Here is a 16,282-nt window from a genome sequence, read left to right as displayed (position 1 = left end):
GGAGCCAGGCACTGCACAATAACATCACAGTGCAATGCCTGGCTGCTAGTCGCTGAGAAGGCATTGGCATTTTTTTGTCACGCCCTGAATGGTGACACCAGGTGTGCTCCGCACCCTCCTAGTGACGCCAGTGGGACCCACCCAGCAGTTGGTTGACTCAGCTCACCAGTTGCTCCCCTTACACCGCTCCTGACCACCCTGTTTTGTTGGACATTCGGCAGTATTTCCTTACTTAGAGGACATAAAAATACCCCCCACTTACAAGTCTAGACTGCACTAGATTTCCCATTGCCCAGGGGCTGCTAAGTTCCAGCCTCCACCATTAACCAGCTTTTTTTTCCATGGACACCTCTCTGCACCTGTTTTCCCACTTTGGATTTCCTCTGCAAGCTACCAGGAGCCATGAGTATGGCTCAAGATACCTATGGCCACCCATCCGTTTTTTTTCAGAATACTTTCAAGTTTGTTGCAGTGTGTTAATGTCTTCTTGTGAAATCATTCATTACTTCACCAGATAGGAAAAGTCTACCGTCTCTCCTCAGTCTTCCTCCACACCTGCCACTTCTTCAAAGATGAATGCCGATCCCTCCACGAAAACAGATATTACAGCCTTGCGAGCTCTCATTGTGAGCATGAAGGATGCCTTTTATTCATATTTGCAGCATGCCATCCAAAATTTTGCAAGCAAAATGACTATTTCTAAATGCACAGAGGCCCTGGAATCTAGAACGGAGCCCACTATCAAATTACAGAATGAGACTTCTCACGATATGGACAGTCTTTATAGGGAAAATGGAGGATTTAGAAAATCATGAACGTCAAAATATCCTCCATGTCTGCAATATTTTGGAATCAGTGGACCCCTCGGCCCTTGAGCCATAACTGTTCCAGCTGTTCTGCTCTTCGGTCCCGATTCTAGACCCAAAAGTCCTTATTGAATGGGCAAACAGTGCCCTTTGGTCCAACCCAAAAAAGTTGGAACCTCCGCGTGATGGGGTTCTGAAGTTTTATAATCAAAGATTTAGTTATTGCGGCTAGCCATAACTGTCTTTACATTCTTTTTGAGGGATCCAAGTAACAAATTTACCAAGATCTTGCTCCATCTACAACTGCCAAACAACGTAATCTCTGCCATGTGACTCGCACACTCAGTGACAATGGATACAAATATAAATAGGGTTTTCCTTTCCAGCTCATAGTCGATGTTGGTGGCCAGCCATCCACGATCAAGACCCTGGATGAGACCTGCTCCACAAACTTAATCTACACATCCCCCTCATGCCTCATGCTTCTGCTGGCTGGGAGTCTTCAAGGTCCATCTCTGCTCACCATCCGCCTTGAATGGTCAGCCATGGACTCTCTATCCGTTTGATTCCTGGTTCCAAGCCTGGTTTGCCATTTTAATTTAGTTAATTTAGTTGAGGTTTTAATTTTTAGGTCTTAATATAGATTACATGTTACTTAGGGGTCCATTTACTAAGCCTTGGATAGAGATAAAGTGAAAAGAGGTACTTTATCGCTGTCCTCTTTATCTCCATCCAAGGCTTAGTAAATATTTTTTGGATAAATCGGGGACTCGCCAATTCACTTTTTCCATGGCGTGTACTAAGTCGTTGAGGGTTTGTATGGCCTACGTCATCGATTGACTAGCAAGTATACCTTTTTTTCCTTCCCTCATAATTCGTACTCACATATAGACTTGTTTTTGGTTTGTAGTCACTTCCTCAACTAGCTCATAACCGCTAATATAGATCAGTGTCCCGTGGTCAGATCACTCCATCATAATGTCCACCTTTGACTTTCTCCCAAACTCCCTAGGTCGTAGTTCTTTGCGCCTTAATGAAATGCATTTGAAGCTACCATATTTTCGAGATACATTCCTGCAGACCATTCAAACTTATTTTACGGTCAATGTCACCTCAGACATTTCACCTTCCACAATTTGGGAGGCTCACAAGGCTGTAGTGAGAGGGGCAAGTACTAGATTTGCTTCGCGCTGCTATAAGCAGCAGACTAAAACTTTGGACACGCTCTGCTCCCATCTTCATGTACTGGAGACCTCACATAAAAGTACACAGGGGTCTAGTTACTAAACCTTGGATGGAGATAAAGTGAAAAGAGATAAAGTACCAGCCAACCAGCTCCTAACTGTCATTTTTCAAACACAGCCTGTGACATGGCAGTTAGGAGCCAATTGGCTACTTTATCTCCATCCAAGGCTTAGTAAATAGACTGCTTAATCCATTACCACTCTCCAACAAATCAGAAAACTAAGGGGGGTGGGGAATTAATACAATCCTGGAGGAGTAACAGAGCATAGTCTTAGATGTCTTAAACAAAAATGTTCTGAAAAAGGCAAATAAGGCAGACTCTTATAAGACAGCTTTGGGCTAAGAAGGCCTTGCAGGCTATTCCTGTAGTTAGAGATCCTAGGGAGGACGTGCTCAGGGAGGACAGAAACCTCTCGTGGAGCAGAAGTGCATAAGCTTGGCTCGAGGGATGATTTCAATAAGCTGTGCGCCATTAATTAAATTTTTCGAAGGTTTTAAGGGGCCTATGTATCAAAGCTTGATGAGAGATAAAATTGTGAGAGAAAAATTATTAACCAATCAGCTCCTGTCATTTTTAAAACATAGACTTTAAAATGTTGGTTGGCGATTTATATCTCACAATTTTATCTTTCATCAAGCTTTGATACATAGACCCTAAAGGCCCCCATACACTGTGCGATAAAGCAGCTGATCCAACTGATTGGTACAATTTGGCTGTTATATCGCACCATGTATGGGCCTGATGTCAGACCGAGCGCGCACCCGTGGTTCCTACATCGCACCCCCTGATCTTACTGCAGGTTCAGTTGATCAGGGGATGAGATGTGCGATCCCATGCAGTGCTATACGGGAGGAGGAGGGGGGAGCCGGCATATCGGGCGGTCGACCAGCCGATTGCACCATGTGTAGGGACCGCTCGGTATGTCGGACGTCGGATCCCCCATCGTGTCGCACGATGCCTATCGCACCGTGTATGGCCGGCTTAAGACTCTTTATAACACACGAGAGTGCCTCTTGCCAAAGCTTCTATCTTTGCTATCCAGAATTCTTAGATCAATATGAGCTTCTCTGTTTGAGCTGTGCCCATATCCTTAAACTTAATAGACCTGTTACAGAGGAGGAGATGACTGCTGCTCTCAAGACTCAAAAAACAGGCAAAGCCCCTGGTTCTTATAGTTGTACCATTACAAGAAGTTTGCCCAAGAGCGGACGCCGAGGCTAACACAGTTATTAGTTATATTATGCAGAGGGGTCCAGTGGCGGAACTAATGAGTGGTGGGCCCAGGTGAAAAAGCTTGCTTTGGGCCCCTCTCCTCTGCTCTACTCCATGTTCAAAGTGCAGTGGGTAACAGGGAGAGGCAAGAGGTAGACAAATAGGCAAGAAGGTGACAAGGAGAGGGTAACAGGGAGAAGTGTGTAAAAGGGAGAGGTGGCAGGCAGTGGGTGAAACGGAGAAGCAGTGGGTGACCGGGAACAGGGTGAGAGGTGACAGGGAGAAGCAGGGGGTGACAGAGGGGGAGAGGTGACAGGTATAGTTGTCAGGCAATGGGTGAAAGGGAAAGGGGATAGGCAGTGGGTGACAGGGAGAGATGACAGGCAGTAGTGACAGGGAAATCAGTGGGTGGGAGGGAGAGGGTGACCGACACATTATACCACACTGTAGTGCCCCACACATTATGCCACCTCTAGTGCCCACACATTATGCTACACTAGTGCACACACATTATGCCACCTCTAGAGTGCCCACACATGCCATCTCTAGTGCCAACACATTATGCCACCTGTAGTGACCACACAGTGTACTCACCAGCAGTATCCTCAGGCAGCTGGCAGAGCAGCAGTCATACCCATGAGGCTGCGCTGCTGCTAAACTCCAGCTAAGAGGAGCATGTGATAGGCTCCTCCAATCAGAGGAGCACATGCTCCTCTGACCCCATTGCAGACTACTGGAATTTATTACCCAGTAGTGCACTACAGTGCTGAGCCTGACTGCACTGTGCCCTGCTCTTCTCTGCGTGTAGCTGCCGACCAGCCCAGTCACAGCATTGTTGACAGCCCGGCAAGCAGCTGCACTGCAGCCTGCCATTTACAAACGGCGCTGGGCAGTGTGGACCCCTTTATTGCGGCGGGCCACGGTGTAGTGCCCTGGCTGCACCGCCAGTAGTTCCGCCCCTGGAGGGGTCAGTTTCACATGGATACCACCCGCTCCCATATCATTGTAATTCCCATGCCCAACAAGGATCCTGCCAACTGCTCTTATTATAAACAGATATCTCTCTTGAATACAGACGTTAAGCTCTTTGAAAAGGTGTTGGCGATGCAGTTAAACAAATTTATGGCCTATTTGATAGACCCTGATCAAGTTATATTTATTCCTATACGTTAAGCATTGGATACTACTAGACATAATACACCCTTGATAAGGTTGATATTAAGAGAGGAGAGTGCCCGTGTGCAGTCTCTCTGTCCGGGCCCCCTCCTCTCTATCTGGCACTGCACTGCAGCACATTAGTGGGCAGTAGTAGACTCTGGCACTGTGCCAAAATCTACAGCGAATGTCTTCGGGGAAATGGCATGGCGGACATTTTCCCAGCGTTTTTTTTCTACTGCGCATGTGCAAAACACCAGGAAAATGACCACTGTGTCATTTTCTCAGCGATTTGTGCAGTGCTGGTGCTGCCTACGCGGTATTCCGGAGAGGTAAGTATTGAGTAATGGGTGCAGGGTGTGCCAACTTGGACCCAGGGGCCTGTGTGCACCGCACACCCTGCATCCATTATAGATGACACTGAACCTTATCTCCCACCCCAATAAAAATAAAACTCCTTTGGTCATTTTGGCCCTCGATGCTAAAAAGGCATTTCTTGGCCTTCTAGGTTTCAAACTTTGCATAGGTTTGGACTTCAAGGTCGGTTTTTGGAGGCCATCCAAGCCTTATATCACTCCCCCTCCTCTGCGGACCTCACCAATGGGCTTGATTCCTCTGTATTCAAGTTGAGTAACGCGCTTAGAAGGCTGCCCACTTTTCCCACTGTTATATGCTCTGACATGCCCTCTGCCATGATTCGTTGCTGTTTAGATGCACAGGGGGTCCATGTGGGTCATTTTCATTAGAACATATTCCTTTTTGTTGACGTCTTATTGACTCTTACGAACCACGTAATCTCCATTCCTAATTTGTTCTAGATTTTGAATAATTATGGCCGGGTCCCTGGCTATAAAGTCAACAATTTACCACAAGTGCAGCATATAGCCACATGCACTTCTGGGGTGAGCCTAATTGAATTGATCTCTTTATGTGGAGTAAAAATGCACATTTTCACCTCTTTATCTCATTTCCATTATCCTGCTCCAAAATTAAATATCAGTTTTGCAAATCTCTGCAAAAGCAGGATTAGTATATTAGACAAAAGACAATATTATGGCTGGAGAAAGGTAGTATACTCTCAATATTCTTTCATTTTTAGCTACGTGGGGTCGATGTTCACTTTGTCGACAGTGACTACATTGACAGCAGAATGCCAGTATTCCGTCACTGTAAAAATAATACTTAGAGCATTTTTACCGTGTGGGCATTATAAATTTAAACATGCATCGAAAAAAAGCAATCAATCAATGTAGTCACCGTCTACAAAGGGACCATCGACTTCTAAACTCCCTGAAACAGTTTTCCCTGGAAAACACGCTGTACTGTTATTGGTTCTATGCCACTAGAGATCTACTTTATCATGCAACTCCTTCCATAGCGGATATGCTCTAGCAATCACAATCTTACCACATGTGTCAGTAACATATTTACAATAGATTTGACAATGCAAGTGGTAACATAAATGACAGTTTATCTGACCACATGATGAGGATGGCAGCTTGCAGACTGACTGGCTGGGATATGGTTTCATGTTGGGAGGGTGACGTCTGCCTCATATGACCCAACTCCTCAGATCTGGATTGGAAGAGAGGAAGGTGTTCTGAGTCCTGACCCTCCCTCCCTGGCACAGTCATCTAACCTGCAGTAACCCAGTGGTGGGAGGGAGCAGAAACAGAACTGACACATAAAAACTTCTCTATAAAACATTGATTTTGTGCGATTTTTTTTCCCAAACCAGTCAACTTGAAATGATAGTTCTGCAATCTCAGACTCAAGGCTGTGGATACAGGACATAGCTCTACAAGATGATCAGACAGGGTTTAACAATGCAATAAATAGAAATTAGCATAGTTCAGAAACAGGGGCAGCACCATGATTAGGCGATCAGCCAGCAGAGTTAGTTGACGTACGGGCTGCTGCAGAACCTCTTTATGACCCCAGCAATCTTCCCTGCAGACATGTATAGATAATGCTGAGTATAAAGAGAACCTGCAAGCACAGAACGAATGAGATGAGCACAGACAGGGGGCAGAGCAGCACTCACCTGTGGTAGGCTGATAGCTGTACAGCGCTGTAGGGGAACAGGCGCACACATGCTGTTAGGTTACCCTTCCAGAAAGCTCTCAGCCCCTCCGCCTTGTACAGCAGCCGGAACGTGCTCAGAAAGCCTTGCTTGGAGTGGAAAGTGCCCACTTGGGTGAGTACCTTCACCACATCCAGAGGAGCAGTCTCACAGCGGCTCAGCACCCCAGCTGCCCCCCCACATAGTGTGCTTTGCCAGGAGCTCAGCCTGGGGTCCCTCTGTAAACTTGTCATATATTGTAAGCAATGGGCAAGCCACAGCCAGATCCTGAGCATGCAACGACCTCATATCGCCAGTCGGGGGCAGCAGCAGCAGCTCATACAAGAACTATTCCTCCTGTCAGTCAGGGGAAAGTGCGCGTCTCTGATTGGTGGCCTTGGTGACAGGCTCCGCCCACTTTGCTGAATAACACAAAGAGGTGGTTTATATTACTATCTATTATAAACGAGAAAGCTCATCAGTCAGTAGTCACACTAGTCACATCACAGTTATAGCAGCCTCCATGTGACGTTCTGTTCTCTCTACTATGCCTCATTCACGTCCTTGTGTGTACCTTGCATAGTTATTACCTGCTGTATTGTCACAGTCATATGATCAGACTGGAGGATGTGTGCACGAAGAATATGTATTGCTATTTTATATGATACATTTTTATTACTTATAAATAGTATGCAAAGTGAAATACTGAGTGCCCAGTTTATCAACAAACGTTAAACCAGAGGCATATTTCAGAAAGACTGATTGTATCGCTCTCGCCTTCTATAGCGATACAATGATAAACAGCTCTAGGGGCCCATTTATCAAGGATCGCTATTGCAATGTGATCAGGGCATGCCAGTAACGCCCCTGATCGCTTTGCAAAAAGAGATCACTTCGGCCGGATGTATCATTCGGGACATACAGGAGCCCGTCCCTGCAATGTCTCCGGAGCGTGGCCGGCCACTGCAGTTGGTGGTGCGCATGCGCAGTCCCGTGGATTGCACATGCACATCCGCCATAGCCGGGGAGGGTTCCAGCTGATCCCTCCGCTGGCTAATAGTGCGCGGTGTAGCCCATAGGCTACAGCGGTTAACGCCACCTTCAGATGGCGTTAGATGCCGGGGCCAATATCTGGCTCACAATTTAAGCAGTCCTGTGGAATACAGAAACAGTGCTTGCACATATCTGAGAAAAAAGAGACACTGGAGACTACAAGATACATTTTTGATTGTAGTTGATGGAAAAGATTTCTGTACATTGCACAGAAGTGTACATTTGTGAATGAAAACACACTGCCCTGTATTTCACTATTAGTGTCGGACTGGAGCATGAGGGGCCCACCGGGATAATCAGTGGTAAGGGCCCATGCTTAAGGTAAGTGTTCATCCACCACAGACGGTTGGCTAACCTTTAGGCAAATCTTGGTGTAGATTCTATAGAAGTGAACCAAGCCCCCTTGTTAATCAGTGGTCCTGCTCAAACAGGTAACTGACTGTCTAATAGTGTAACAATTTATAATTTGTGGTCTGAAACCTGACACCTAGAGGAGGGGGTGGGCCCACAGGCAGTGGGGCCCACCGGGGATTTCCCCTATACCCCTGTGGGCCAGTCCAACCCTGTTCACTATTGTATGTTATTTATGATTTTTTGGTGAGTTTGTGACTTATTTTGATCTCTTATGGCAGAGGCTCCCAACCACGGTCCTCAAGGCACACTAACAGTCCAGGTTTTAAGGATAGCCATACTTGAGCACAAGCAACTTAATTAGCACCTCAGTTATTTTGATAAAACCATCTGTGTTTTAGCATGTATATCACCATGTTTTATTTTTATAACAATATTTACCTTTTTTATATCAACTAATTAGGAAACTGCTATATGCACAAAAACGCATTAAGAATCTGATTAATGGTGCCTTTCTGATTTGATACAACCAGCCATATTCAAAGGCAAATGTGGGGGAGGGGGGAATGGGGGGTTGGGGTTCCGGTTGCTTGGAAAACCCGCTCCCCAGCCAACACCATCAACACAATAGGAGTATATAATTACATGTTACTAGAGCTGCTTGTTTTAAAGATCTCGGTATCACAACTGAAAGTATTACCACAACCAGTAATTATTACACCTGTGCACCAACTAGGAGATCTGGAAAACATGCACTGTTAGGGGTGCACTACTATAGATACACTATCCAGTGCACAAGGAAACTATTGTGTACATATATGTCCAGGGCAGTGCAAGGTTCTTCTGCCGCACCCCAAACTTCTTGGCGTGCTCCAATGCTCTGGAATGGTGCCCCCATTTGATATAAAAACATTCAGCTCAGGCAGGATGGGCCTATCTAATTTGTTAACTATGGCCCTGATTCAAAGCCGGACGCAAGTCGCTGCTCGTTCGCTCCGAGCGATGTTTGCCCAACTGCGCATGCGTACGGATCGTAATACGCATGCGCGAACCACTCAGTGCGGCCGAAATTCATGTGCTCGCAAAATAGCGAATGCCTGATAATTTGAGTGACAGAAAGAGGCGTATGTGGGTGGTAACAGGGGAAGGTGCTTGAAAACGGGGAGTGGAGATCCGATCGCAGACGTGCTTAAAGGTCAAAACGGGCATTTTATGGGTGTGCATATTTAAAACAGTAGCGTCATTGACCACGTCACTGGGTTATTTTAGAGCCAGAACTGCTCGCAAAATTGTGGTAGCAAACACCAGCCCCAAGAATAGCGAGCAGTTCATACCCTGGTCGATGTACTCGATTAATCTAATAAATAGCGGACATGACGTAGGATGCGAGCGGCCAGGGGGCGTATTTTTTCAAAAAACGAACGCAAGTTTTGTTCGCTCGTTCAGACATAGAGGCGTGAACAGACCGCAAACAGCGAACGGTTCATTTGAATAGCCACCCCTTGTTTTAGAACGAACGACCGCAAATAGCGAGTGGCTCTGAATGAGGGCCTATGTTTGCTGGCCCTGTATATGTTGGAATTATGACCTACCCAGCACTTTGTATAACACATATTATAGCTGTTTAAGTGCTTATTATGCCCTCCTCATGAACTGACTACACTAGATCAAGCATCTTCCCTGTACTGCACATGCGCAAACGATGGGAAAATGGCCGCCAGACCCCCGCGCAGATGTGGGACTCCAGATAGGTAAGTAAGAAATACTATGGGTGCAGGGTGTGCGATGCGGGGCCCCCTGGACCCAGGGGCCCGTGTGCCCTGCACACCCTGTACCCATTAAAGATACACCCCTGCATCCACATGAATGCCAGGACCCAAGGTTTCCCAGCAGAACATTGCAGCATTAAAAATGCCTCCTTCAGCTTGCCTTCTACCCATAGTGCATCCTGGTGCCATCTCTTCTCGAGGGAAACAGCGCACACACACCTGGCTGTCCACATGATGTAAAATAAAACGTGATTCATCAGACCAGGACACCTTCTTCCATTGCTCCATGGTCAGGGGCGGATCTAGACTGTTCTTTTAGGGGGGGCGATTTGATGATTATTTATGACTTCTCCTCTTTCCTCTATTGGCATCTCCCCTTTCATGTCCCATCGCCTAACCTTTACAGTTTTTTTTTTGTGGCCACATTGATTATAACAATGTATATATTTATGTATTCACTATGTGACTGTGAATACACAGTTTTAGAACCAGCTGCCATCTCCCTGCTCCCCCCTCCTCCAGCCATCTCGCTGCAACCCCCCTTCCTGTCCTAGCCATCCTCCCCTTTGTGCAGGTGCAGAAGAAGCCATCTCCCTGCTCCCCCCTTCCCCAGCCATCTTCCTGCTTCCCTTCTTCCTCTGCCCGAAGGCAGCAGGAGCCACCCCCCCCCCCCTGCCCTCTGTGCAGGGGGCAGTATAGCAGCGGTGTAGGACGGAGGCTGTAAAGTCTCCCTGCACAGTGTCAGTAGCGCACAGACATGCCACTGTGCAGGGATGACAGTCTACTCTCCGCAGGGCAGGATAAAGGCTTGTGGGGGCCCTGGGGCAACTAAGTTGTGGCGGCCCCCACCAAGCCACATGGAGCCTACCCCCCTCCCCCGCCACACGTTAAACACACACACACACATATAATACATATGTAGCAAACATATATACTATTACTAACACACACATGTACAGTTTACATACACACTAACATATATACATACACAGTATACACACGCTGGCACATACTGTATACACATTAACACATACACAGTATACACACACTAACACATACTGTATATACAATAACACATACACACACACTAACGCATACAGTACTGTATACAGTAGAGATGAGCGGTTCGGATTCTGTGCAATCCGAACCGCTCTGAACATTGGGGATCCGAGTCCACCCGAATGCTGTTCTGGTGTTCCCTGCCTGACTCGGATCCCCGTTCAAGGCCGAGCCGCAGCCTCCTGATGTCGGATTCTCGCGAGAGAATCCGACATCAGGGCTCCTCTAGTGTAGTGTAGCGGTCTGCCCTACACAGATCAAACACACAGCCGCCAGCAGCAGTCAGGGGGGGACTGCCGGGACTTTAGTCCTGGGCCCGGACCCTCATGGGGCCCGCCCGCTACCACCCCCTGGCTCCCAGTGAATTACAGCTCCAAGTTCAACTGACAGGCCAGTGACTGGCCCGGCAGGGGCCCGCTACCACAAGCGTGCTGCGGCTGCCCGTGCCCACTACTGTCTCCCCGGCTGGGCCCCGCTGCCGCACACAATACAGTAAGTGACTTGTGAATCACAGTTTACACAGCCGCCCTTCCGCTCCGCCTCCTAGCTTAATTACGCCTGCTTTGGCGTTCCCTCAGCAAAGACCACAGAAGCCGGCGCAGCATGACATCATGACGTCACCCCGCGCTGTTGAATGAGAGAGGAGCCGGCGGCGGGTGGGTGATGTGCGGAGTTGCCAGGATCAGACAGACAGACAGTAGCAGGGAAAAGCGAACAAGCAAGCATGCGAGGTAAGTTAAGTGTGTCGCTCACTTACTGCTTGTCTTTTCTCCCAGAGTCCCAGACCCAGGCTATTGATTCAGTAATGATTTCAGGCTGTCCCTGCTCCTGGTGCTCCATGACATTCTCCCCATGCTGCCAGGCTATTTTAATTGGAATATATATATTATTCTGAAAAACTTATTAAGAATAACTGGTTTGTTATATTGCTAAAACTTGCAGATACATCTTACATCCAAAGGTAGAATATCTGCAGAAAGTTTATGTATATATTTTTTACATGTTATATTTTCCTTACAAGTTGGTAATTACGGATTATATTATATGTACTGTTGAATTTGAACTAGATATGCGAAGTGTGAACAGTAGATCAGCTGCACTTCCCCCACATACATAAATTAGGAGACACACTATGGGCTCAATTCAATTCAACGCGAATTGAATAGCGCCGCGAAGGAGCTCCGGAGCTATTCAACTCTGCGCACTGTTAGGTCAGGGAATGCCCGTTCTCCCGCCCCACGCGCCTTAAACAGGGTGTTTAGTCGTGAGAATGGGCATTTTCCGACTAAACGTCCAGGCGCGATGCTGTTTCTGCCGTGCTAAGGGCAGAAAACAGCATCGCGCCTGGAATTTTGTCGGATTTCTGCGAGAAGAAATCTTTAGTCGGGCTTAGCAGTGCGCTGAATTGAATAGCTCTAGGAGCTAATTCCCAGCGCTATTCAATTCGCTTTGAATTGAATCGAGCACTATATGCTGGAACCTCCAGGAAGTTACCGAATAGGCACAAACCACGATAGGAGGGATTAAAAATATTCCAGGTCTCCTGACAATAATAATAGGAATTTTAGTATGTGGATTTTAGATATTTTCACAATGCTCGTATTTTAGTACCCACACGAATAATACACCAAACTTGGGTTACCGGTAATTTGAACTATACAACGTGGGGTACAATATCTGTCGTAGAAACCGTATAATTTCATTGTAAATTAATAAGGTAGCGGGGGAGGGAGGTTGTGGTGGGGGGGCCCTGCCTATTTTGGCAGTCCAGGGCCCCACAATTTCTGATGGCAGCCCTGGAGGCAGCTGTGTGTTTGTAATAGCAGCCAATGAGAGTCACACAGACTCTCATTGGTTGCTGCACGGAGGGAGCCGGTTGGAGCTCACTCATGAGCTCCGTCTTCCGGCTCCCTCCGCGCCTTATACAGCAGAGCGGACGGCGGCGGGAGCGGGGATTCAGGTAAGTTTTTTATTTTTATGTGTGTGTAAGGGGGCATTACTGGGGGGCATACTACTACTGGGGGCCTGCTAATGGGGGGCATACTACTAGTGGGGGCCTGCTAGTGGGGGGCATACTACTACTGGGGGCCTGCTAAGGGGGGGCATACTACTACTGGGGGCCTGCTAAGGGGGGGCATACTACTACTGGGGGCCTGCTAATGGGGGGCATACCACTACTGGGGGCATGTTAATGGGGGGCACTACTACTGGGGGCATGTTAATGGGGGCACTACTACTGGGGGCATGTTAATGGGAGCACTACTACTGGGGCACTACTACTACTGGGTGGCATACTACTAGGGGGCATACTACTTGGGGCATGTTAATGGGGGCGCTACTACTGGGGGCCTGCTAATGGGGGCCTGCTAATGGGAGCACTGCTACTGGGGGCATACTACTACGGGGCACTGCATAGGGGACCCTACTAGTAAGGGGACTGCATAGGGGGCACCACTACTGGGGCCATTGTGTCAGGGACACCACTGCTGGGGGCATTGTATAAGTGGCACTAATACTGTGGGCATTTTATAAGGGGCATTACTACTGTGGGCTTTGTGTAAAAGGGTCACTACTGTGGGCATTGTGTAAAAGGGTCACTACTGTGGGCATTGTGTAAAAGGGGCACTACTGTGGGCATTGTGTAAAGGGGGCACTACTGTGTGTCGTGACATAAATAAGAGACACTACTTTATGGTGTAATGTGAATCAGGGGCACTAGGGCCCTCATTCAGAGCCGTACGCTCTGAGCAGAGCACACGCTCTGAATGAGGGCCGCCCTCCATAATTATGGAGCGTCCTCCTGGACGCTCGTATAGCTGTGGGTCACCACCCACAGCCTATACGAGCGTGCAGTTTGATGGCCGCGATGGTCTTGACCATCGCGACCATCGCCACTGCGAGCCGGAGCCTGCGGTTGAGGTTTTCAACCGCAAGGCCCGGAGTGATTTTGGCTCTATCAGAGCCAAAATCACTCCCACTGACATCACTAGTGATGTCAGTGGGACGGCTTCTGACGGTAGGCGTTCCCTTGGGAACGCCCCCGTCAGGGAGGCACGCCCCCGGCACGCCCACCAAAGGGGGCGTGCTGTCATTCAACATCGACAGCACGCCCCCTTTGATCAGACACAACGAGCGAAGGAAAGTCCTTCGCTCGTCGCGTCTGGCGCATGCGCACGACGGAGCTCCTGCCGTCGTGCGCATGCGCAGTGCACAACATCGACCCACTTGCGAGCGGACAGCCGCTTGCGAGTGGGTCTGAATCAGGCCCTAGGTGCGGTGTAATGTGAATAAGATTGTGCACTGTGACTCCTAGGGCCGTAGCCCACTATGTAAACAAGTACTGTGATTCTGCTGGCCGTACCCCACTGGGTGGGTGCACTACTTTTCATTTCTGCCACTGCTGTGTGGCAATGTTTCATAGATGTGCTTTAAATTGTGGTGTCTGTGCCGCTGCGCCGCTGCTTTGTCGCTTAGTAACCAGTCAGCTCACTGCAACCTTTGGCCAATAATGTTGAAAACAATATTATAAGCTGTGAGGTGGTCTAAATTGTCTATAAATGACTGGAAATTAATGTTATTGAGGTTAATGATACTCTAAGAAGAAAAAAAGGACCAATTTATGTGATTTTAGCTTTTTTTTGTCAATTTAAAAAAAAAAAAATCCAAATCCAAAGCCAGTCACCGCAGTTTGGCAAATCCAAAGCCGGACGACGAATTAGAACCAAATCCGGCAAAAATGGTCCGGCGCACATCCCTAGTATACAGTATACAATAACAAGTATATACACTTAAACACATACATATACACATATAGACTATAGTAAACTTACATTCTATGCAGCTGCTGCTCACTTCATTAGGCACCCCCCCCCCTCGCGCTGAACTGCTGCCATTCGCGGGTCATATGGGGGCGGGGCTTGTCATGTTGGCTCCGCCCCCATTTATGTACAAGTAGAAGGGGGGATTTCTAGGTACTTAGTCAGTCCTCCGGTCAATCCTGCAGCAGCAGCAGGGTGCAGGTAGCTGGCTGGCTGTGCACCCTCCCTCCTCAACGTGACACTGAAACACCCCCCGAATCATGCACTGGGCTAAGCAGGCTGTGTTTGTGTTCAGCCTGTGCTGTGATCGGAGCCTGTGCCCGCACATTACACAGGCTCCGATCACAGCACAGGCTGAACACAAACACAGCCTGCTCAGCGCATGACCTGGACTGTGCTAAGGGGGGCGATCGCTCCAATCGCCCCACCCCCTGGATCCGCCACTGTCCATGGTCCAGTTCTGACGCTCACTTTCCCATTGTAACCGCTTTCAGCTGTGGACAGGGGTCAGCATAGGCGCTCTGACCGGTCTGCGACTATGCAGCCCCATACACAGCATGCTGCAATGACCTGTGTGTTCTGACACCTATCAAAATTGTTTTCAAAAAGAAAAAGTATATATGGCACACTCACTGAGTGCACAATATAAACTCTTTTTATTTTTGCAAATCTAGTTCTTGATTTCTGGCAGCACCTCAATTTCTCAAAGAACTTCCTTTTTTAAATACAGAGATACTAAACACAAAGGGAAATTAATGTTTAAGATATGTACATTTATACATCAAGTAAAATGAATTACTCTCTGTGCAGGACAATTAAAAACCACCTTTCTATCATAGCCAGCATTCATTTTTTCAGCAATTTGTGCTACAGTAAAGGGGCCTATCCATTAGCAGATCTTTCTGTAAGATGAAAGACAAAAGATTTATCCCTTGAAAATTCCTGGGGCTGCTGTGACAGATAGATATCTGTCATGTACAGATTTTTACGAACGATATTGCATGACATCATTCTGGGAGTGGATTTTTTTTTATGTTTCTATTCATTTTCATAAAAAACATAATTCGTCATTCGTCGTTTACCACGACAGATATTTCTAATATCTGTCAGCGATAGACGATAATTGACCAACATGTTGGAGAGACAAAAGACCAAATTTGTCGGCCGCGGGAGTGTGCATTTTTATCGTTCAGAGCCTATCCATTAGCAGATAAATTAAACGACTGAACGATAAATCGTTCATCATTCAAATTTATCTGCTAATGGATAGGCCCCCTAAGGCGAATCAAAGACAACCAGGCTTCAACTTCCGGTCCCTGAGCAATAGACACTTTAGCTAAGTGTTCAGCATGAAAGACACATTTATATTACACGTAAGGCTGAAATTATATTTAATCAGATTTAGGTAGATGTCTGGAGTCCAGATTTGCCTCATTATAAAGAAATAAGGAAGATTTCTTAGTAGTTTATCTGTAGGCGAACATTTACCAATTATTAGATACATGTACATTAGGTACATAATAGTGTATTACTTTCTTGTGTACTTAAGTTATGATAAGAGAGCTGGATGCTGCAGAGGAGGGGACGGTGTCTATGGTGACGACTCTGCCTGGAGCACTGCTGCACTTCCTGATGGTGGCAAAGTCCCGCGATGGCATGTGGGATCTCGCGGTCACTACAGGGAGTCAGCTTGTAGTGGTGTGCTATGAGTGCCCAGTGAGAATGAGAATGTAAAAGTGGGTCCAACTCGT

General features: G+C 47.4%; 1 protein-coding gene across 2 annotated transcripts in view; it reads right to left on the bottom strand.

Annotated features, from left to right (window-relative positions):
• Positions 1-6,780, bottom strand: part of SLC25A43 (solute carrier family 25 member 43) — a 40,975-nt gene extending 34,195 nt beyond the window's left edge. For both annotated transcript variants that reach the window (XR_015880234.1, XM_088482810.1), the window contains exon 1: positions 6,464-6,780. Coding sequence is in view for 1 of the 2 variants with exons in the window: in XM_088482810.1 (XP_088338936.1) it covers positions 6,464-6,777 (314 nt within the window). In the remaining variant the exon portion in view is untranslated. The remainder of the gene's footprint in view (positions 1-6,463) is intronic.
• Positions 6,781-16,282: the final 9,502 nt, after the last annotated feature.

The sequence above is a fragment of the Taudactylus pleione genome, unplaced genomic scaffold (genome assembly GCF_031769625.1).
Source record: "Taudactylus pleione unplaced genomic scaffold, aTauple2 ptg000296l, whole genome shotgun sequence".
In the NCBI taxonomy this organism is placed as follows: Eukaryota; Metazoa; Chordata; class Amphibia; order Anura; family Myobatrachidae; genus Taudactylus; species Taudactylus pleione.
The sequence above is the reverse complement of the archived record's forward strand: the minus strand, read 5'-3'. Positions and strand labels throughout refer to the sequence as shown.